The 24,102-nt window shown below is 41.7% G+C and overlaps 1 protein-coding gene across 1 annotated transcript; it reads right to left on the bottom strand.

Annotated features, from left to right (window-relative positions):
* Positions 1–945: 945 nt before the first annotated feature.
* On the bottom strand, positions 946–23,179 carry AMACR (alpha-methylacyl-CoA racemase). Its single transcript, XM_064176568.1, has 5 exons — positions 22,893–23,179; positions 19,384–19,527; positions 16,358–16,518; positions 9,268–9,454; positions 946–1,749 (listed from the first exon to the last, which is right to left on the bottom strand). Exons 1-5 carry the CDS (start codon positions 23,167–23,169, stop codon positions 1,340–1,342), a joined length of 1,179 nt encoding a protein of 392 aa, XP_064032638.1. The 5' UTR covers positions 23,170–23,179; the 3' UTR covers positions 946–1,339.
* Between the last annotated feature and the right edge of the window lie 923 nt (positions 23,180–24,102).

Here is a 24,102-nt window from a genome sequence, read left to right as displayed (position 1 = left end):
ACCTTTAGGAAGGTAAACACTCTGGCAGCCAAATTATCAAAAGCCCCCAACTCTCCTTATAGTAATTTCTGATACCATAGAATCAACCAGGTTGGAAGAGACCTCCAAGATCATCCACTCCAACCTAGCACCCAGCCCTAGCCAGTCAACTAGACCATGGCACTAAGTGCCTCATCCAGGCTTTGCTTCAACACCTCCAGGGACGGTGCCTCCACCACTTCCCTGGGCAGCCCATTCCAATGCCAATCACTCTCTCTGCCAACAACTTCCTCCTAACATCCAGCCTAGACTTTCCCCTGGCACAACTTGAGACTGTGTCCCCTTGTTCTGTTGCTGCTTGCCTGCGAGAAGAGACCAACCCCACCTGGCTACAATGTCCCTTCAGGTAGTTGTAGGCAGCAGTGAGGTCAGCCCTGAGCCTCCTCTTCTCCAGGCTAAACAACCCCAGCTCCCTCAGCCTCTCCTCAGATGTAAGACTAAAGAAAACTGTATTAAGGCCACATAACCAATTGCTTTTAAAGGTGTATTCTCTTCTGCATTGAAGGAGACTGCCTCAAGCGAAGGTTTCATTTGGCAGGAAATGAAAACCACTGTGGAATAACCGTTGTTTAAAACCTGTGCAGCTAAGTTTCCTACCACTTTTCCAAAAGAGAGAGGAAAGGATTAATATCTGGCAGGTATTTTAAAATGTTTTAAAAAAAAAATCAATCTGAGGTGATTTTCTAGGCAAACTGTGATTCAAATTGTAATATAAATAGGAGACTGCACTAAGAAAAAATGTAGCCAAGCTACTAAATAGAGTTACTTTACAATAATAACTCCACAGCAGCATATAAGAGAACAGCATCATTTTGATCACTGTTTTGGCATGACAAAGCAAGTGAGTTAATATGATAAGGTAAGAGAAAACAATCCCGTTAGCCTGTGAGTAAACAATACTATCACTTGTTTAGGAAGAATATAACTGTATTTCATGAAAAGTATTGTCTTCATATAATTACAACATGCAATACAAAGCAATGGTGTAACTAAGAACTAAAAGAAACAAACATTTCACAGGGTATGATATTTAAAGAAACATTTTCATGATTTACAGCTGCTTACTAAGTAAACTGTATCCATGTTCAGAACACAGTTCTGAACTAGACTGCAGCCCATCCAGGTACACAAACATATAATCCCCACTGTTTTCAAGTAAACTTAAAACTTCCATAACTAAAAAAAAAACCAAACCTTAAAAGCAATATAATGCAAACATTTATTTATCATATAATTCAACTTTAATGTATATAAATTACTGTATCAGCCTAAAATTTGTCTGATCTGCATAGTTAAGAGATTATAAATTAGCTTTTGGCTTCCTGAATTCTATTACTTCATCAGAATGAAGTTTAGCAATTTCTTCCTTTGTAAACCCATATTCTAGAAGTATCTCTTCTGTGTGTTCTCCTATAAAAGGATCTCTTTTAAATGAAGGAACAGCAGGGGTCCTTGATAGAAGAGGAGCAGGTCTGGGACTTATCTCTCCTTGATCATTTTTGATAAAAGAACTTCTTTGTTTGTTATGCTGATATGAAGCCACGTCATCAAAAGATAAAACAGGGGTCACACAGGCATCAGTACCATCAAATATACTGCACCACTCAGCTTGTGTCTTCTGTGCAAATACAGATGCAATTTTTTTCTTCATTTCAGGCCAGTCAGAAAAATTCAACTGACTGGGCATCTTGTCTGAGTCTAGGCCAAGACCTGAAAGGAGAAGAAGAGAAGTTTAACTATAGCACATCTTAGATAAATTACCAAGTGCTGCCCTCAACTAAATACTTTGTAATAGCAGAGAAGATTAGAAGTTGCGTGAAACATTTTTAGGCTATCTATAAGCAGAAGAATAAAATGGTCTATTACTTGCAATTACACTAAACTGCATTAGCTACAACCTCTTCACTAAGTATGTGTAACAAACATTCATTTGTATAAACATTTTGTAAGAGCAGTAGCTGCCTAGAGGTAGTTTGCCTTGAGAGCATTCTTTGTAATAGGTATTGCACTCCCTACCTGGCAGCAGCAATACAAGTTTGGTGAAGGAGTCTTCGACTACAGCAACATACTTATCTCACCAAAGCCAGTGGTTGCAGAATTATGAACACAGAATAACAAAGATCACACTTCTTCAGTGTCCCACTCCTGGCACCTCTCTGGTCCTTGAAGGGCTTCTCTATGGTTAAGACATACCAGTTCTTAAACCTGTAATAGTATTACTACAGGGTAACCACCAATGCTCATTGAGTTACGTGTCACATGCACCTTAAATCACTAAACTTACAACCTAGCCTTCATAACCTAAAAGCAAAAAAGATCAGCTGAAGATTATTCATACTGGTTGAGTATCCATAATTAAATGGAAGCTAACAACACTTTCAAAAGTAGTTATTAATTTTCAGAGTATAATACTGAAGATGAACTGTGATATCTACTTTACTTAAGAAGTAGGTGGTGTGGCACCTACCTTCCACAGCAAGAAAAGGTAAGGAACAACACAGTATCTGAGACTCTCTCTCAATGCATGAAATCTTATCAATTGCAAGCATTAATTTTTATGGTTTTGTTTGCATATAAACTATGGATTGGGTTCTAGTAGCCAGTCCAATATGGCCACAGCTCTACCATTATCCATTACACAATTGCACTTGAAGGTTGCGCCAGATGGAAAGTTGGCTGATCCCAAACGTACACGTTCTAGCAAAATAGAGCAATATGCAGAAGTAGGAATTTACTGCTACATGTTCATTTTCCACTGACCACTGAAGACTCCAAATAGCATGAACTTGCAGCATTTGAGGACTATAGCTCCTCATTTTCCAGCTTGTGCTAACCTTTTGTGGTGTAGACAAAGCAAATCACAGCAGGGGTAACTGGGCCAGCAGGGAAACAATTACACAGCACAGAATTGTCTGGGATACCACAGGATGACAGATTTCACCCAACTCAATCACAAGCAAAGTATCTTTTACGCAGACTATCTGGTAAAGCAATCACAACTTGTTTCCAGTTTTTTTTGTTCCAGTTTCTTTTCTAGGGATTTTTGTTTAGGAAACTCCAGTAACCTACCCTAGTACTATTTCTGAAAAACTGAAATATTAAGTCTCCTTTAAATGCTATCACTTCACTGGCATATATCTTCACATCATTTATTAATGCAACAAATTTAAATCTCTTGCTTCCACAGAAGTCCTCTTTTTAGTTTAAGAGGAGGCTGAGAAGAGAGCTCATTGTTGTCTACAGCTACCTGAATGGACACTGAAGAGAGGTTGGTGCTGGTCTCTTCTCAGAGGTAAATAGTGATAGAACAAGAGGGAATGGCCTCAAGCTGCAACTAAGTAGGTTTGCAGATATTAGGGGAAAAAAAATTCACAGGAAGAGTGGTCAGGCATTGGAATGGGCTGCCCAGGGAGTTGGCTGAGTCACCAACACTGGACACGTTTAAAAGTCATTTGGATGTGGTGCTTGGGGCTGTGGTTTAGGGCACACCTTGTAGAGTAGGGTTATTGGCTGAACTTGGTGATCCTGAGAGTCTTTCCCAGACTGACTGTTTATTTGATTCTGTGACAAACTACAACAAAATTAGGCACCTCTCTCTCAAGAGAGAGAACAGTCAAATTGATTACATAAATCAGCAGTTGGAATTAAACAGCTTCTTAGAGTGTTCCATGCATAGTATTTTAAAAGATCTCTAGCAAAGATTTAACTATGTTTTTTTCTTTCTTTGCTTTAACTTGCTAATTTTCTTTTCAAAATAGTTCACAGCACAGTAATTTGGGAATTATGCTGCCACAACAGATCTGAATAGAACCATAGTATGGGAATTCTTAATTTCTGTCCCAAAACACAGTCATAAGGGGTATGCCACTGCTCTCACTTTCTCTCTCTACATTAAACTCATTTTCACTTTGAGAGGAAATTGAACTCTAGCATTTCCAAGACAGCAGCAAATTTTCATTACAGCAACTGTGTAAAGGTTGGGGGTTCTCCTCTGCTCTATGTTTCTGGAACTAACATTTTTGCAAAGAGGCAGTTCAGCAAAATGTTGATCAGATCCTGAGTACTACCAACCATAACTGCAAATGTATCCCTAGCTGTACTCCATGTTTACATACTGAATTACCACAATTACAGTGGGTTTGGTGCAGTAAAAGCCTGTCTCCCTATTACTTTTTTAAGGCTTCCCTTAAATAAAATTCAAATTTAAAAAAAAAAATCAAACTAAATTCAAATAAAAAATAATATTCTGTGTACTCAGTGTGTCTAAAGTGTAATGAGGAAATTCTTCAACTACTTTGCACACCTTAACAATGATGTATTCAATCCATAAGGGAGACAAAGCTGATGAGGAGCTGTGTCCAGTTCTGGGCCTCTCAATTCAAGAGAGATGTTGAGGTGCTGGAACATGTCCAGAGAAGGGCAACAAAGCTGGTGAGGGGCCTGGAACACAAAGCCTATGAGGAGAGGCTGAGGGAGCTGGGGGTGTGCAGCCTAGAGAAGAGGAGGCTCAGGAGTGACCTCATCACTGTCTACAACTACCTGAAGGGAGCTTATAGCCAGGTGGGGTTGGTCTCTTCTCCCAGACAACCATCCACAGAAGAAGGGGTCACAGTCTCAAGTTGTGCTGGGGGTGGTATAGGCTGGATGTTAGGAGGAAGTTGTTGGCAGAGAGAGTGATTGGCATTGGAATGGGCTGCCCACGGAGGTGATGGAGACAATCCTTGGCAGTGTTCAAGAAAAGACTGTATGAGGCACTTAGTGACACAGTTGACTGGATAGGGCTGCGTGATAGGTTGGACTGGATGATCTTGGAGGTCTCTTCCAACCTGGCTGATTCTATGATTCCATGATCTGATTTTTAATACAGTATGCAATGTTTTACACTGCACCAAAATCCCTGTGGACACCCTTCTTAATGATGAAAAAAGTGTATTTTAAGTGCTTCCTAATAATTTTTTCCTTCTTTTTGAAAAGAAGTCACACAATGTAGGAGTATTTGTCATGGTAGGCTTGATGGGTAAGAAATAGGTTTATAGATGTACTGGCTTGCCCAGGCATGTTTTTCTCTTGTGGTAACAAGGTACACAGCTTAGCTTGTGCCTGCCTTGTGCAAGGCCTATGCTTTTGCCAAATTTGGATAAAGCAAGCCTATGGCTTCACCAAATATGGTCAAGCTTGGATAACTGCCATTCTGATTGGCTATTCCATGTCCAAAGGCCCATTAGTCTCAGCTACATTGATAAAAGGAGTTAAGCAGGTAATACAGCATGTGCTCTGCCATTCTATTTGCGCCTGCTGTAGCCTGCTGCCATTGTTTGCTGCCTTACTGTTTGCCTGGAAACTCCACTGTCAAAAGTTTACCAGGGACAGGCTCAAAATGTCTCCACACAATCGGCCTGCATAATCAGTGTGACATTCTGCTGAGACTGCACATCACAAGACATCCTGCCTACATCTGAAAGTCTCCTGCCAAGACCAGAAGACCTGGAGACATACATATTGTCCAGAGGACCCAGAAGACAAGGTCAGAGATTCTCTGCCTCCTTTCTCTCAGCCTGTGAAGCCTGGGGAGGATCAGAAGTCTCAGCGGTTGACAGTAACAGAACTCCCTGAAAGGGTATGAGTACTGTTTGGGACTGTGGCCAGCCCCATGAGTTGGGTAATAATATTTTGTGAGTCAATGCTTAAAAGCCTCTTTCTAACTCACCACTGCCTTCTGCCACAAGCAGAAAGGTGCTTCTCGAGTCCATCTAGTAGGCAAGCAGTATATTGACTGCAAGAATCTTCTCTTCTCCTCCAGTCCAGATAATGTTTGTATTTCTGCAAGTTATTTCCAGATCTAGTTATCATCTGTAAAATGTTTCCCTGACTGTGCAAGAACAGGTTATTTTTAAAATTAATAGTTAGGGGTGGTGAGAGTTCTGCATATCAAAATTAATAAACAATATTAATTTTGGAAAAAAATACCATCTTGCATTAATTAATCACCCCTTCGTAACAGTATGAAAGTAGAATGAAAGGAGCACTATCTAATAATACATGTTCTGAACTTCAGAGACTGTTAATGTTTTGACACCAATACAAGCTAAGAGCAAGTCTGCCATATGTAACTGAGTTTGTACCACAGGATATAACGCAGAATCAAACCTTTACTCTCACCTGATAAACAAAATCCACTGTGTTTTGCAGGCCTGTTATAGCCTGGCTGCAGCAATACTAACCACTGCAGAAATGATTTAGAGGTCAGTTGGAAGACATTCTGTCTCTGTCTGTCAACATACTGAAACTTAACATTAGCAGCATATGTTCCTTCTATCAGATTTTTTCATAAAATGCAAAGGCATTTTAGTTCCTTACTGGCTCACTTTTGTAGCAATAAAATTAATATACACAGGATATAACTCCTATTACTACAGCAATTATTTACCATGTCTATTTTATAGAGCTTCAGTTTCTCATATAACCTTAAAAAAAAATAGTGGTAAGCAGAAATTTAGTTTTCCCTGCCAAGCATGATCTACAAAGCCAACAATCTCGTTAAAACTATCTTTTCTTCAACTTACTCAGTTTCTCTCTGCAGACATCTTAGAACTTTCCTAGCCATGTCATTAAATGCATTCTGGCCCAGCAGTGGATTCTCCTAATTCTGCAGGGAAACACTACAGTGAATCAAAACCAAAAGGAAATTAGTTTCACTTCAGCTAACCAGAACTCTGAGCAGTAACAAATGGTTCAGAAAGCATGTTCTTTTCCTCAATTCTGCAGCTCTGACATCTGCAACAACCACATCCTTATGTTCTCATTACACAAGTGAAGCAACCTACTGCGAATACAGAGAGAAAGACATAAAGTGGCTATTTTGTCTGGAATAACACCAAACTGTTCATCAGCAGAACTGAGCAGAATTATCAGAAGAAAGAATGAAATAAAACTATGGAAACTGTAACTGGAACACACCATTTTAAAACTACTTGAAGCAGAGAATTAATGTCTGGAACAGATAACTCCGATGCTAAGTCAAAGCTCCTCGGGTTTGTGAAAAAGCATTCTAATGCTCACAAGCAGCTTTTTCTTCCACGTAACATTCGAACCTTAAATTCTGAATTTAATTTCTGCAACAGGCAGCCCAGAAAGTAAAAAAAAAAAATATTTAACCCACAAGATGAATCTGCTCTTCTAATTTTCTGCAGCATTACTTCAGAAAGCTTGCAACTGTAACTAGTGAAGGGCACTAACATTTCGTATTACAATTCATTATATGCACCTATAATATAACAAAGAAAGGTCACTTAATTAAGTGATTTAGCCTGGAGAAGAGGAGGCTCAGGGGTGATCTTATTACTGTCTACAACTACCTCAAGGGGCATTGTAGCCAGGTGGGGGTTGGCCTCTTCTCCCAGGCAACCAGCAATAGAACAAGGGGACACAGTCTCAAGTTGTGCCAGGGGAGGTATAGGCTGGATGTTAGGAAGAAGTTCTTCACAGAGAGAGTGATTTCCCATTGGAATGGGCTGCCCAGGAGGTGGTGGAGGCACCGTCCCTGGGGGTCTTCAAGAAAAGACTGGCTGAGGCACTTAGTGCCATGGTATAGTTGACTGGTTAGGGCTGGGTGATAGGTTGGACTGGATGATCTTGGAGGTCTCTTCCAACCTGGTTGATTCTATGATTCTAAGGAATAATGTGTGAGGAGAGACTGAGCAAAAAGAAAAAGCTGCTCCACTGTCACCCTTGCTCAAAGATGTACCATATGTAAATAATGCACGCAAAAAAGTGATTCACATAACACTGGGTACATCCACTTCAGGTGTATTTCTTCTCCTCGTTAAGCAAACCTAGCACTAGATTGAGAACTTTTTCTATCCTACATATTCAGGATAATGGAAAGAGAATAAATACTAAATCGTTGTGTGATTTTTGCAATAAATATTTTCATATATTGTATATGGAAAGCACAGAAGTGTACCAAAGAAGCAGAACAGAAGATACTACTTTTACATTAAATAACCAGTAAGGAGCTAAGAGCACATCTGATCAAAAAGCTTGACAATATAGACAGTTCAAAGGTAAAGAAGCACCTGCAAATTACTGTTTTACCTTTACACAACTGTTTTGCATGACCCATTCTCATTTCTAATCATTTAAATCATATCTTAGAGCCACATTTAAGGAATCTTCAGTCAAATATAAAAGTTATATCCACCGCTGGACACTAAAAGCATTTTGAAATTGTATGTTTGAAGTTAATTTTAAAAACTTAACTTGTATCAAGAAACATTCTGAACTACTTCCAATGAGTATTCATTTCTGAAACTATGTAAAGATTCTTTAAAAAACAAAAAGTAGCACAAATAACAGAAATTGATTGAAATTTTATTTATAATACCAAAGAATTAAGCCTATTTTTTAAATTATTTTCACAACCCCTTGGAAAAAAGTGGTTTTCAAAATCAGTTCAGTCCAGAAGAAAACCTCTGATTCAACTGTAGTTTCTGAGGGTGAGGTAAAAAAAGAAAAGGAATGAAATGGAAATAAATTAAGGGCTAAAATAAGAAAGTTCAATATGTTTATTGATGATCTGGATGAGGGGATTGAGTCCAGCATCAGTAAGTTTGCAGATGACACCAAGCTAGGAGCAGGTGTGGAGCTGTTGGAAGGTAGGAGAGCCCTGCAGAGGGACCTGGACAGGCTGGATGGGTGGGCAGAGGCCAATGGGATGAGATTGAACAAGGCCAAGTGCAGGGTTCTGCACCTTGGCCACAACAACCCCAAGCAGCGCTACAGGCTGGGGACTGAGTGGCTGGAGAGCAGCCAGGAAGAAAGGGACCTGGGGGTACTGCTAGATAGTAAGCTGAAGATGAGCCAGCAATATGCCCAGGTGGCCAAGAGAGCCAATGGCATCCTGGCCTGCATCAGGAACAGTGTGGCCAGTAGGACAAGGGAGGTTATTCTGCCCCTGTGCTCAGCACTGGTCAGGCCACACCTTGAGTGCTGTGTCCAGTTCTGGGCTCCTCAATTCAAGAGAGATGTTGAGGTGCTGGAATGTGTCCAGAGAAGGACAACAAAGCTGGTGAGGGGCTTGGAACACAAACCCTATGAGGAGATGCTGAGGGAGCTGGGGTTGTTTAGCCTGGAGAAGAGGAGGCTCAGGGCTGACAATCAAAATAAAATATTAAGGAATTATCAAAAGCATGCTTTGCTGGTGTAGAACAACTGTTCCAAGCTACTCACCCTTTATTAACTGCTCATAGAATTGTGGCTCAATGGCACCAACAGCTACGAATTTTCCATCCGAGGTCTTGTAGGTTTCATAAAAAGGTGCACCGCTGTCTAGCAGGTTCTCACCTCGAGGTCTGCTCCATAATCCCAAGTTTTGTGATTTCCAGAGGAAAGAACTTAAGTATGCTACTCCTTCAACCTTGAAGAATTACAGAAAATAATAACATATTCAGTAAATTACCTAGTGTGTTACATCTTGAATGTACGTAAACCAAAACACTACTACCCATTCTGTCCTTTGTTAAGGTTTTTAGTGACAGCAACTCCGGTAAGCAGTTGCATTTCTTTAAATTTTCAGTTACTGCTTATATTGCATACATTAAATCACCTAGAATCAGAGAGCTAAAAGGAATGTAAATGTGACAATGATGCTTCAGATGGCTAACACTTTCAATGTATAAAGTTTCCTCATTTAGTAAGTTTTAATCATTAAGAATTCAGAGAGAATGGAAGTAATTTTAGGTGATGGGACAAGTTCTATGTAACACAAGGCCTATGAGGAGAGGCTGAGGGAGCTGGGGGTGTGCAGCCTGCAGAAGAGGAGGCTCAAGAGTGACCTCATTGCTGTCTACAACTACCTAAAGGGAGGCTGTAGCCAGGTGGGGGTTGGTCTCTTCTGCCAGGGAACAAGCAACAGAACAAGGGGACACAGTCTCAAGTTGTGCCAGGGGATGTATAGGCTGGATGCCAGGAGGAAGTTCTTGCCAGAGAGAGTGATTGGCATTGGAATGGGCTGCCCAGGGAGGTGGTGGAGCCACCATCCCTGAAGGTGTTCAAAACAAGACTGGATGAGGCACTTAGTGCCATGGTCTAGTTGACTGGATAGAGCTGGGGGATAGGTTGGAGTGGATGATCTTGGAGCTCTCTTCCAACCTGGCTGATTCTATGATTCAGTATCTGACAGTTGTCAAACCTTTTAAACCTCTGGAAATCAAGATGTCTATACCAGTAATATCAAACTTTTGTCTTAGCATTAAACAACCAACCAAAAACTTACTGATTATAGTAAGACTGCTATTTATAGAAGGAAACAAAAGGTTAAAGCTCTCTTATACCACAGAAAACGGAAAAATTACTCTCTCATCACTGGCAGGCATATAGACATAACAAGGTAATCTCAAATTAGGCAAGTGTTTGATGCATACAGCACTAGAAAACATTATTAATCCTGTTTCAGTTTGCTCCTCAAAACTTTGCCTGTGTGGAGTACAGCCACATGAAAATTCAGTGTGTCCTGCCTTTCATTAATTATCGAGCTTGTAGCAGTCTTCCCAAGCAAAATCACATCCTATTGTTTTTGCTCAGTAGGAGAATCTGTTTTCTTACATCTGCATGAGAAAAACTGTAAGCAAGGATAAGGTAGTAGCAACAGTACATGGACAGAATCATTCCACTGAATGAGAGAAAAACCTAAGTATCATTCTGATTATCACTTTGATGCAAGCATTGTCAGCTATGTAAAATTAATCCAATATTGTCCTTAAAGAAAATCACACAGATTGTAGCTTTATCGAGATTGTATCAAAGAGTGTGACATTTTGGGTGTTGCCTGCCCTCCCCACTCTTATGAAATCACCCAGACTAGACTCAGACGAGATGGAAATCAAGAAATGAAGGTTTACATTTACTGCTTAGCACAATATACAAGCAGATACACTCAAGTATATACAGAAATATACAAGCTAAAGGTAATACAGAAACACAACAGCCCTCCCAGAAACCAGAGGCCCCAGGAGGGGCTCCCAACCACCCTTCCACCCCCTCTACCTCATCCCAGACTTTGCCTTATGTGCAAGGTGACTTTGGAGGATGGGCCAGTGGGGTTAGAAAGCAGGATTAGTTACACAGACAGTAAGTTAGGGAGAAAAGTACATGCACCAGCTGCACTCAGAGACCAACTGTGTTAGCTATGTTTGTATTCTTGTTTTTATACATCTCAGAAAGCCCATGAGTGAAGCAGACACCTCCATTGTTTCCTTTTCACAGCCTATAATCTAATTTCTCTCACTAAAATATCCCAGCTAGGCTAAAACTAGCACAGAGAGCTAAACAATTTTCACATGAAGAGATCTATTAGTTTCTACCCTTCTAAGCAAGAAATTAAAACACAAGTCGTTGAAGTGGGCCTTTGTGAAGGCTTCTTCATTTAACCCTACTTGGCCTCCTTCTCAAGTACCTGCCACAAGGATACAAGTACTTCTTCCCTACTTGACATAAGTTAAATTCAATTCAAGTACTTTCACATGAAAAAATACCATATACCTTCATCTACCTGTTTGCAAAATGAATGATATCAAAACAGTTTCCTTTACCAACAATTCAATCTTGCACTGGCCATAGAAACAAAAAACCCAAACCAAATACCAAAAACAAACAAACAAAACCCCCCAAACTAACACCAGAAAAGGTGGCATTAGATGGGGATAGTATCAGTATAAGTTTTAACTGAAAGCAGATTTTTGTGCTGATGGAACTATTTGCAATACCTATGTACAGTGCTACTGGAAACACTTAAAATAGCTGCTCTGAATGTGTATAGGGACTTTGGAAATATCCCTGGACAAAGGGACAGCTAGCCTTTGCCTGAGGCCCACATCTTGCCTGAAGCCATTCAGAGACAAGTAAAAAGGTTTCCAACATCTGCACCAAGCCTGCAAAGGCATGCTCAAGTAACAGCGCACACACTCTGATGTGGACACTTTCTTTTAAAACACATGGGGAGACTCCACTTAAGCCAAACTACAGAATGATTACAGTAAGTTATATGTTTCACTTTATGATTGTCTCATGCCAAAAGCATCAGCAGTCTCTGAAACAGGAACAAGACTCCAAAGGTGTCACCCCATTGTGTGACTTGTCTTTTCCACAAGTCTGTTTCTTCTGTAGAGTGAAGCACTTCAAACAAAATTGAGAATGAATCCACAGCAACCTAATTTTTATCCTCATGACTGATGAATGCCTCTAGGATGTGGGATTTTTGGTTTTGAATACCTCCAGGCTGAGGAAAATATGGAATTTCAGTTTTCTCTTGGACAGCTAAATGCTCTTGCCATGAGACTACTCTGCCAGTGACCATTACTAGCATCTGCTACGGTAGCCTGTCTTTTCACAAAGAATGAGTCACGATTAGTTAGATGCTTATTGTGCTAGTTTGAAGCAGGCTAGAACATTCTGGTGAGAAGAACTAGATTGCAGTCTGTAAAAGGAAAACAATGGTGAGGTCTACTTCCCTCATAGGCTTACTGAGACGTATAAAAACATAAGTCAAAACATAGGTAACACACTCGGCACCACTCTCACTCAGGCTGCTGGCTGAGCTGCATCTCTCTAACCTCACCCTCCATTTTGGACTAATCCACTTTGCTTCCTAACCCCCTGGCCGAACCTCCATTCTTCCTTGGGACTGGGGTAAGGTTGAGAGGGGTAAGGGGAAGGTGAAGGGGTGGTTGAGAGCCCCTCCTGGGGACTCAGGTTTCTGGGAGGGGAGTTGTGTTTCTGTTTTACCTTTTACCTTGTATATTTCTGTATATTTCTGTACATACTGTAAATATCTGCTTGTATATTGTGCTAGCTGTAAATATAAGCTTCATTCCATTTCCAGAGCTGGCTGAGTCTAGTCTGGGTGATTTCTAAAGTGTGGAGGGCAGTGGAACACCCAAACCATCACAATTACGAACAGCAGAAGGCTTTGTGCCTGAATTTGGAGTGAACCTAAAACAGGGCTGTAACTCACACGCCTCTAGTCCAGCATGCTGCAAGACCAAAGACATACAATGGTGCCTATCACATATCACTCAATCCACTCCACATCTTATCCAGTACATGGGAACTACCAGGCTCACTGTAAGGTACCTAGGATCCCTATGCAGTCAATGAGAAGACACAGCAACTACAATGAGTCAATTCAGACCAGGCACCTAAGTTTCTGAGGTGGACAGGCCAACTGCAGAACTCAGAGTCTCCTTCTTATGCAGCACAACAGTGGACAATGTGAATAGGTAATCCAAACCAGCCTTTGACTGATTCTTTCTACCTTCTTTTTGTGTCAGTTTAGTTTCACCAACTAGATGTGTATGCTCCCAAGGCATTTCCAGATTTCAGCATAGCAATTAGAACGAAAAGATAAATAACAAATTCTTCTATCCCAAAAATTAGGGTCTAACTAACCTCAAAGACAAGAAATAATTTATTTCTTAAGACTACTTAAAAAAAAAAGCACAGCAATACAATGAAAAAGCAAACATGTAGTCAGATGAAAATTTAATAGAAGTAACACTAAGGACATAAAGCTGCTAAAAAAATAAATTCATTTCACCTCTTCAACCACAGAAAATTCCACCATGTGTCAGTCATTAACATATTCAGACTATGTAACTGTAATACAACTTAAGAAGGAGGCCTGTTAAATAATCACATTTTGAATAGTTAAAACAAAATGACAGCTGAAATGCTGAAATCACACAATGCTGTCATTTCTTAAAATACCTACTTCTACAAAACAAACTTAGACATAAACCCATCAACCTGGTCTACTAAGCTGTCTTTGCTGTTGATGATGTGTGTCTGGTTTTTCATCAACTGTCACTCTAATCCTGTTCAAGTGAAATCATAGAATCATAGAATCAACCAGGTTGGAAGAGACCTCCAAGATCAGCCAGTCCAACCTAGCACCCAGCCCTAGCCAGTCAACTAGACCACGGCACTAAGTGCCTCATCCAGGCTTTTCTTGAAGACCCCCAGGGACGGTGCCTCCACCACCTCCCAGGGCAGCCCATTCCAATGCCAATCACTCTCTCTGGCAACAACTTCCTGCTAACATCCAGCCTATACCCACCCCGGCACAACTTGAGACTGTGTCCCCTTGTTCTGTTGCTGGTTAAGTACATCCAGTGATACTGGACAATATTCCATCCATTTCTGAGGACAACAGAAACATCAGCAGGGAACTGTAAATTCAACAATTATAGTATGACAATAAAAAGTTGAAGTAAGTTTTGAGGACTTACAGAAACAAATTAAAAAAACCCTTAAAACATCCCATTCCCAATGAGCCACAGATCTCACTAGGATGCTAGTAGAGTTACACTGGCTTGTAACAAACCTTTTAATGACTTTAAGTAGCAACAGTGAGAATAAGTTAATATAATACAACTACATATAGTTATAGTATATAGTGAGAATAAGTAAATTGTTGTCTTGGGGCTCTGGCCATCCTGATATTTGCTTCACAAATATACACATTCATTCAATCTTCCTTTATATATCATCTTTTAGACTGTCATAATTTTTGTTGTGTTTCTCAGACTTTCTCAAAGTAGTGTGTGGGGTTTTTTTTTGGGGGGGGAAACCATTACTAATATCAGAAACATCATTTTCCTGAGGCTTATAAATGTTGAATAGAAGAATTACTTCAGAAACTTTGCTGGATCTGTTTCCTGTTTGTACACTCTAATACAATGTGTGTGTGTATTTTACAACAGCATGATATTGTTGACTCATGTTTGGCTTGTGACTGCTACAAACCCCCAAAATTGTACTTTAGCCAATTGTTCTCAGGCTGCATTTGTACAGATGATTGTTTCTGCCTAAGAGAATTATAGAGCAGTGGTGTCTATGAATTTCAGCCAATTTGTTTTCAGGTCATTTCTCCAATTTGAAAAGGTCATTTTCAATTCTAACCCAAGTGTCCAACACACTTGCAGTTCTTCCCATGTGTGTATCCTCTGTGAATTTACTAAACACAGCTGCTCATCCATCATTCATCTTATTGGAGAAAACACTGAAAAAAAAACCCAGTGGATGTTTGTAGAATGCCAGCTGTTCATTTTTTTTTTCATTCTGGGAATCAGCTACTGGTAATTATTGCTGGGGTAAAAACATTAGGTGAATTTCACACTGATTTTACAGAATCTTCATCTGGACCACAATGCCACATGAATCTGTCAAAAATTCAAGTGAAGACAGTTCACATCTCCTGCTATTCTCCAACCTCTGAGACCTCTTCAACAAAGGGATTTTCTCTACTAACACAAACTTTTTCCATTATATGTAAGTCCAAATCAGAATCCTCACAGGATCACAGGATGTTAGGGGTTGAAAGGGATCTCCATAGATCATCGAGTTCAACCCCCAATCTCCTCTATGTCACAATACCTTAAAGGGAGGTCAAATTTTAATTGCAATGTTCTTTAGAAAGTAAAAAAAGAAAGAAAGAAACAGCAAGAGAAAACAAGACAACTGAAACAACAATCCACTTGCAGAGAATACTCATTTCAAGGATAAACAGAAATGGGTGTTTTTCCTGCGTGTTAGAGGCTCGCCCTGCAGTGAAAAAAAATCCATAGTATTCATCATCAATCTAATTTTGCCTTTCATTTATTTTATAGTGCATTAACACAAAAGTGTTCAAAGTTCACCTCTTGTCAATAGTTCATGGCAGTGTACTTATGTGAAGAAACAGTGCTTCTAATTCAACAGGACTAGTCACAAATTCATAAGCAGATATATCAAGAAAAGCCTGGATGAGGCACTTAGTGCCATGGTCTAGATGGCTGGATAGGGCTGGGTGCTAGGTTGGACTAGATGATCTTGGAGGTCTCTTCCAACCTGGTTCATTCTATGATTCTATGATCTTGGGTAAAGCTACTGCAATTCTCTCTTTTATGAGGACCATTATTTTTCCTGTTATGCATTATGTTGTTTATTATACACTCTAATTTCATACACCAAACTCACTCATCAAATATACACAGCTAACATTCTATGAAGAAGGCAGACTGTCTAAAGGAAAGATAAGGACTGTCACAAAAAGCTGGAGTACGGGCCCCATGTCACAAGGATGAGATGGCAACAGCATAGGCTAAAACTGCTTGCACATGAATAAATAGACATTTTATGAGCTTTTTTACTTTCCCTTTCTCAACTTGTAAATTTTAAACCTTAAATATAGATCAAATTTTCACCTTTTTAGAGACTTAAGAGGAAGAAAACATCCCCCACAAGCAAACCTACAAAACCTCACCTTCCTTGTGACCAAACTTACCATACTGGCATCAATGACTTGCCCTTTACCAGATCTGGTACGTTCATAAAGGGCTGTAACAATGCCCATTGCACACATTACACCCCCACCAGCAAAATCAGCCAGAAGATTTAAGGGTGCATAAGGCTTTTCACCTTTTCTGCCCAGCTTTGACAGCACACCTGACAGTAAAAAAGCAAACAGAAGTATAAAATTAATGACAGTCATTTCTACAATTAAAATGTTGTTATTTTCATCTATGCAAATAAACAAGGAATAAAGCCAATTTCTACCAACAGTTTTCTGTCTCTACTCAGCAGTGTCTTAGCAGATAGTAACTCTTCAATTCACACCAAAAAAATTAAATCAGATAAGGGAAGATGCATTTAGTAAAAGTCTTACAGATAAACCACTGAGAATTTATCCACAAAGGGTGCAAATTTAATCAATGAACCATGTGCAGTAATTCTCTATTACTATACGCATATAACCTCCAAAAGAAGTCAGTAGGCAGTAGTATGAACACAAAACAACTTTGGTAAATAATTCTTTGAATCTTTTAAGGTAGTCTTCAATGCACATAACCCATACATTAATAGCCATAACAATGGATTTCACATCAAGAACTGCACTTCACTCCTACCCTCCCAACAACCTTTGCAGAAAAAAAAAGATAAAGAAAAGGTTGTGTCTAAAAGGAATGAGTAACAGAATAGTTACCTGTGGCTGCATGCAACATTGAGAGCTAGAACCTATGTTTATGCCAGCAACTACGCAGAAATGAAGGGGAAAGGAGCAAAGGCTAAGCCAGTTTACTTTGGATAGAGGGTTGAATCTGTTAGCATTTCTCTGCCACCCTGAACAACTTACTCACTATCCTCTTGCTCAATGCAGTTCTCTCATAGTGATTCCCTTTGGTCAAGCAAAAAACTGCAGTATGATCCTGTAGCCTAAGGTCTGCAAGTCGCAGAACACACATTCAGTTTCCTGAGGAGTGCATGACTCTGGTGCACTACTTGGTTAGCTAGGGTTTTAATGTGCTTCCTAAGCATGCACAGTAAAAAGTGGTTTCCACAAGCACAAAGCCCCATCACTGACTGAAATCTCACTTTTAACAGGCCAAAGGTCACCACAGGCACCAGCAGATTAACACATTAACTTACACTTCAAGCTTGCAATGCAAGCCTTTTTTTTTTTTTTTAATAGCTAAGTTTCGTGAAACAAACACTTGGGATAAGAGATCTCACTCTGTCCTAGATCCTTTAGATAGGCAGAAAAGCTTCACCCACCAAGTTTCAAACAAAAATGACTTTAGGACGACAGTACTAAGCAAAATCTTATTGATTAAATCAGTTCAGGGGGACGAGGACCACCAAAACCAAAAGCCCAAACCTAAAACACCTGCTTTTGTAAAAAAGAAAATAGTAAAATCTAAGACAGCAGTGGACTCTATTGCTTCTGTACTGACTCCTTCTCTAAGCTGCTAACAAATAAAAATATTGCAATACTTCAAAATCATTTGGACAAGAAGACAGAACTGTTTCACATGAGGCATCCTTTCTTTACTTTCTTTTCCTCTTTCATGAGAGAAGACTAAACCCATTCATGAGGAAACCTAATTCCACAAGACAACGACTCTCCACAGTGACATTGGATCACTGCATTTGCAGTGCTTCTGGCCTAGTCCTTTGCTGGGGCTAGAAGAAATGCTTTATCTAGTGAGAAGCCAAGAAGTTTTGAGCACTTTGTCTTCTCCCTTACAGACTAAGAGAAGCAATCAGAGACAGAAGCAGCGTGACAGAAGCAGATGAGGACATGCATGGCACATTGACTGACATCACTGCCAAGAATCGTAGAATCACTTTGTTTTGAAGAGCTTTAAGATCATTGAGTCCAACCATTGCCTAACTCTACCAAGCCTGGTGCTAAACCATGTCCCTTAGCACCATCTCTGTGCATTTTTAAACACCTCCAGTGATGGTGATTCAACTACCTTCCTGAGAAGCCTATTCCAGTGTTTCACAACCTGTTCAGTGAAGAAGACTCTTCTAATATCCAGCCTCAGCCTCCATCGGTGCAACTGAAGGCCATTTCCTCCCGTTCTATCACTTGTTACTAGGGAGAGGAGACCAACACCCTCCTCATTACGACCCTTCATACATTTGCAGGGTGATAAGGTCTCCCCTCAGCTTCCTTCCCTCCAGACTAAGCAACCTCAGTTCCCCCAGCCACTCCTCATTGTAAGACTTGGTTCTCCAGACCCTTTACCAGCTTCACTGCCCTTCTCTGGACCCACTCTAGCACCTCAATGTGTTCCTTGTAGTGCAGGGCCCAAAACTGAACACAGTGCACTAACTTTTCTTTCAGCCGATATCAATGGAGAGATAAGTGAAGCAAAAAAGCACAAGTGCACAAACAGCTTAGGCTGCCTGCTTTTCCTTCTCTCAACAAAAAAAGCTGCTCACAAACACACAAAACAGTCTGCAGCCTTTTCAATACAATAAGCACACAGATTTTCTAGGAAAGACAAAAATGAGTAAAAGCCCTAGTTCCTTTTTAGAAAAGAAAAACTTTATTCAAATGAAATAGCACAAAGACAGGAAGATATCGTAGAGAATGAAAAGACATGCTGATCTGGCCTAACAGCTGGCTGTTGCTGTCAAAACTAACAGGACTGTCCAGTCCACGTTTCCTTCTTTCTGGTACTGGCTTTCTATGTTTGCTGGATCCCTTAACAAACTGCTTCAACTCAATCATCTGACAGAAAAACATTCTCACTTCTGCTGGCCAGTTGCTTGACTTGTGAGAGAGCTTAAAGAAAGGTTATGCAAGGGCCACGCTGACTGGAGAGAAAAAAGCAGCGAGAAGCACCTGGAAAGAGAAGGAAAACCTTATTTCACTGACAGAAATGCTTTAGCTCTGCTCAACTGTTTCATCAGACTGCACCTCTGGTAACTGGAGCTATCTGCAAATAAACTTTCAATAAATTCTTGTGCCTTTATTTAAGGGAAGAAAAACCTTATTTGACATGAAATTTGACAGCCTACCTGATAGAGCTAAATAATTGATGTCATGACCTGCAGACTTGGCGCATTTTCCTGTCTGGCCAAATCCAGTAAGTCTAGCATAGATGAGTCTGGGATTCTCCTGTAGAAGGACCTCTGGACCAAGCCCAAGTTTTTCCATGACACCTTAAAAAGACAAAGCATGCAATCCTAATTCACATTTTTTCTGTAAGACTTGAAATATACATGGTTCAAAGTTAAATTACACAACTACTGGACTGAATAGCAATTTATGAAGTAATACACTCCAAATTCAGCATATCTATTACAATGTGAACAGCCAGAATGTCATAAAATATACACAATTTGCTTACATTTTGAACACATCCAACTGAGTGGAAATTATGTTGTAGGGGCTGTTCTCTTTAGTTTTTTTCCCAAATTTTTTATCCTGTTTTACTTGCCTAGAAGACTGCCAGATATTTTTCTGCAATCCATCAACTGTTACATGAGAAAAAACTACCACAGGCTTGTAAAAAACAAACAAAACCAGAAAAAGGAGCAAATTCTTCAAGTTTTCCCCATTAAAATGACCATTTTTTTTCACCTTTCACTACAATATACTGTCCTCACCATCCTAGCTTCTTGGTACCCTCTATGCATTCCTGTACCTTTGAGTCCTGATGCAAATGGACTATGCTGCTACTCCACAAATTAATTCCAACAATTCATGTGTGTTGTGTCATGCAGAACACAAGAAACTTTTAGAAATCAATGAAATGTAGATTTGGTCAGGGTGGGTTTACTGCAATCAAGGCTAAAGGCTTGATCTTGCAGTTCTGGTTCTAAAAGAACCAAATTCACGCTGCAAATTAATGGTTAAGATTTTTATTAGCTCAGTGCAGCTTGGTCAGACAATGCCCTATAATCTACACTGGCACAGCAGGGACATACATTTTGGAATAGAAAGGGCAACATAGCCTCAATGCCTATTCCATTCCACAATCTAATACCGCAGCATGCTTCAAAAAAACAGTTCATAACATTCCTAAGTCTTCAGTGCCCTTAAGATCATAAAATCACAGAATAAATGAGGCACCCATGTCACAGAGGGATAAACCCAAAGACATAAGGGCTTCAAAGCTCCCATCTATCATTCTATGCAAAAGCTGAAACAAGCATATTTCTTGTCAGCTATTAAGAAAGAAGAAAGATTTTGTTCCTTGCTTTCTAATAGAGTCCACCTGGTTCCTACTCATTACTGCTCTGGTGGTTTGATCTTACACAGATATTTTTTTGGTCCAAATTAATAATAGAGTTCAGACTTTGCTCTTCTGTCTCCAGTCTTTTGAACAGACAACAATTTCATAGAATCATAGAATGAACCACATTGGAAGAGACCTCCAAGATCATCCAGTCCAGACGACCACCCAGCCCTGTCCAATCAACTAGACCATGGCACTAAATGCCCCATCCAGTCTTTTCCTGAACACCTTCAGGGACGGTGACTCCACCACCTCCCTGGGCAGCCCATTCCAATGCCAATCACTCTCTCTGACAACAACTTCCTCCTAACATCCAGCCTAGACCTCACCCAGCACAACTTGAGACTGTGTCCCCTTGTTTTGTTGCTGGTTGCCTGGCAGAAGAGACCAACCCCCACCTGGTTACAGCCCCCTTTCAGGCAGTTGTAGACAGCAATGAGGTCACCCCTGAGCCTCCTCTTCTCCAGTCTAAACAACCTCACCTCCCTCAGCCTCTTCTCACAGGGACTGTGTTCCAGGCCTCTCACCTGTCATCTATTTCTATTGTCTTACATTATCGTCTTACATACTGGGTGATAAAAACACTAATGTCAAGGAGAAAGCAGTGAAATTCAGTAAAAAGCAAGATTTGCAAAACCACAAGTGTGAGCTGGGTGTCAGAAAGTCATTGTGGGAAGGTCAATAGTATACATTATGTTTAAAGCCACTCCTGCTACTTGAGCCCTCACCTTCACATTGGTTCATGCTGGATTACCTAATTTATAGCTATAAAATTACCTGCATTTCCACAATTAATTTTTTTTTTTTAAAGTGCTTTTAAAAACAAAGAAAATAGGAAAAAAACCACTACAACATAGAAAACTAGCCACAGTGAAACAAAAGAGCCTCTAAGGAACAAAACAAAACTCTCATGGTTAAAAACACCACAATTAAAACCCCTGTTTTCAGAATGAAAAGTATTACCTGTGACAGAGGACACACAAACCTGTTTATGGTATGTGATATTAAACTGACAACAGCCTTCCTTTTCTAAACCAACTGTAAAAACCCTGAAACACTTAGTGAAGCATGATCATTGAGTTATTATACAACGGTCTGAGTCAGAACAGACTCTTCAAGCTCTATTCCGTCCTCCTTGAAACGAGCAGGGGTATATTCAACCAGATAAGGCTGCTCAGAGCCCCATCAGGGCTCTTAACAGAACAGCATACTCCAGGAGCACCACAGATACTGAAACGGTCCATGCATAACCATCAGGTAAGTGCCTGTGTACAGCTCAAGAATGAAGACAGCATACTAGATCTGTTGTCTCCAGAGGAATCATGAGCTTTGAGACCTAGACCACTTTCACAGAATCACAGAATGCCAGGGGCTGGAAGGGACCGCGAAAGCTCATCCAGTACAATCCCTCCACCAGAGCAGGATCATCTACACAAAGATTACACAGAAGACAGCCAAGTGTGTTTTGTATATCTCCAGAGACAGAGACTCCACAACCGCCCTGGGCAGCCTGTTCCAGTGTTCTCTCACCCTCGCAGTGAAAAAAATTCCTCCTTATGTGTCCATGGAACTTTCTATGCCTCAGCTTCCACCCACTGCCCCTTGTCCTGTCATTGGGCATCAGCGAACAGAGCCCAGCTCCATCCTCCTGGCACTCACCCTTTACATGTTTATAAACATTGATAAGGTCACCTCTCAGTTTCCTCCAAGCCAAGGAGCCCCAGCTCCCTCAGGCTCTCCTCTTAAGGAGTATGTTCCCTGTGGCTCTGAGCTGCAGTCTCCCAAGCAGCTATCCATCTGCTGTGTTCTGTTCACGTGCTAACCTTAAAAACGTTAACTGAGTTACAATCAACAGGCACCAAAATCATTTCAGGACTGATGCCCACGCTCATGTATGACTGCTTGGCCCAGGTATCTTCTGGCGCCATCCAGAACTATTTGCTCCGCGCCTGGGTCCCTGGGGCAAGGTCCCTCCTGACCACCTTCCACGGCTCCTGCCCGGTGGTGTCTCAGGGCTGCCGCACTCCACAACTCCCAGTTCGCCCCACTGCGTTTTTCACCCAGTCATATCTAATAACCCCCCGAGCCGTTCCCTTCCCAGCGAGCGTGTCATGAAGCCGCAGACTGACAGGAGTGCTTTCGGCACTGCACCATCCTGCTCCCTTCAGTGACACGCACCCGGCCGCCCGCTCACACCACGCCACCTCCGCCAGGATGATCCCACGCCCCGGCCACCACTCTCCCCCAGCCCTAACCCGGTGCCTCCCACCACCACCCTGGCCTCACCGTGGCGGAACGGCTCGATGAGCACGTCCGCCCCCCTGCACAACCGCTTCAACACCGCCGCGCCCGAGGGCCGCTTGAGGTCGAGCGCCAGGGAGCGCTTGCCGCGCGCCTGCACGTCACTGCTGGCGGCAGAGCGCGTCCGGTCCACCCGCACCACGCGGGCCCCGAAGTCGGCAAGGATCATGCCGCAGAGCGGCGCCGGCGCCAGCCCGGCCAGCTCCAGCACCCGCACACCGCCCAGCGCCATGGCGGCCGCGCCTGCCGAGCGCCGACACATCGATCTCCGCCGGCGCTTTAACGGCCGCCCGCGCCGCGGCAGTTCCGGTGCCAGGCGTCCCGGCAGGCGTGGGCTGTGGCGAGCGGGCGTACTTGGCTTTGCTCTCCGAGGCCCGAGGCGGCTGGCTTGCGCCTCTCGTCGCTCGGCACTGGGCTTTGGGCATTCTCTTGTTGCTGCGCCTCAGGCAGACATAACCGAATGAAAGTGAACACCTCGGGAAACCTCTCCGGCGTCAGCCGTTGTGTTTTAGAGTGTCTCACAGTAGCGCCAGCCCTACCCGCTCCTGGTCGTCCAAACCCATACACACCTTAGCCTCCCAGGTCACATTCTGGGTTATTTCCAAAGAGCCGGTGAGAACTGAGCTTTTTCACCACCTGTGCTTATTTTAAGCTGGACCACCTAGTCCAGTTGCTCTTGAGAGCTCCAGCAGCTGTGACCTCTCCTGGAGGGGCAGAGCCCACCGCTGGAGCAACATCCTATGGAGGGTCCTCGCTAAAATCTGAGCGGGTCTGTGCTAGTTTGAAGCAAGCTAGAATGTTTTGGTAAAAGAACTAGATAACAGGCAGTGGAATGAAAACAATTGATGACAACTTCTCTCACAGTCTCGCTGAGAGCTCTGGGAAGAAGAATGACTTTCTCCATTTTGTCTCTCTTGCTTTTGCCTTCAGACCTGGTCACATCTCATTAACCCTGCTCCCACTAACCCTGCTCCCTAACCTCTTGGCTGCACCTCTATTCTACCTGAGAACTGGGGTAAGGTTGAGAGGGGCCGGGGGAGGTGTTGGGGTGGTTTGAGAGCCCCTCCTGGGGACTCAGGTTTCTGGAAGGGGAGTTGTGCTTTTGTATTGTTTATCCTTTGTATATTTCTGTATATAATTGTATATAACTGTATATATTGTAAATAGCTGCTTGTAAATTCTGCTAGCTGTAAAT

The sequence above is a fragment of the Pogoniulus pusillus genome, chromosome Z, assembly GCF_015220805.1.
Source record: "Pogoniulus pusillus isolate bPogPus1 chromosome Z, bPogPus1.pri, whole genome shotgun sequence".
Lineage (NCBI taxonomy): Eukaryota > Metazoa > Chordata > Aves > Piciformes > Lybiidae > Pogoniulus > Pogoniulus pusillus.
This window is presented reverse-complemented; position numbering and strand designations above follow the sequence as displayed.

Bases quoted from the DNA above. Each gene is read 5' to 3' on its own strand.
- AMACR (XM_064176568.1), bottom strand. From the start codon at position 23,169: ATGTGTCGGCGCTCGGCAGGCGCGGCCGCCATGGCGCTGGGCGGTGTG. The intron at 9,455-16,357 runs GTAAGTTTGGTC...TAATTCTTCAAG, and splicing joins AAGTCATTGATGCCAGTATG to GTTGAAGGAGTAGCATACTT. The intron at 1,750-9,267 runs GTGAGTAGCTTG...TTCTCCTTTCAG, and splicing joins CTATGAGCAGTTAATAAAGG to GTCTTGGCCTAGACTCAGAC.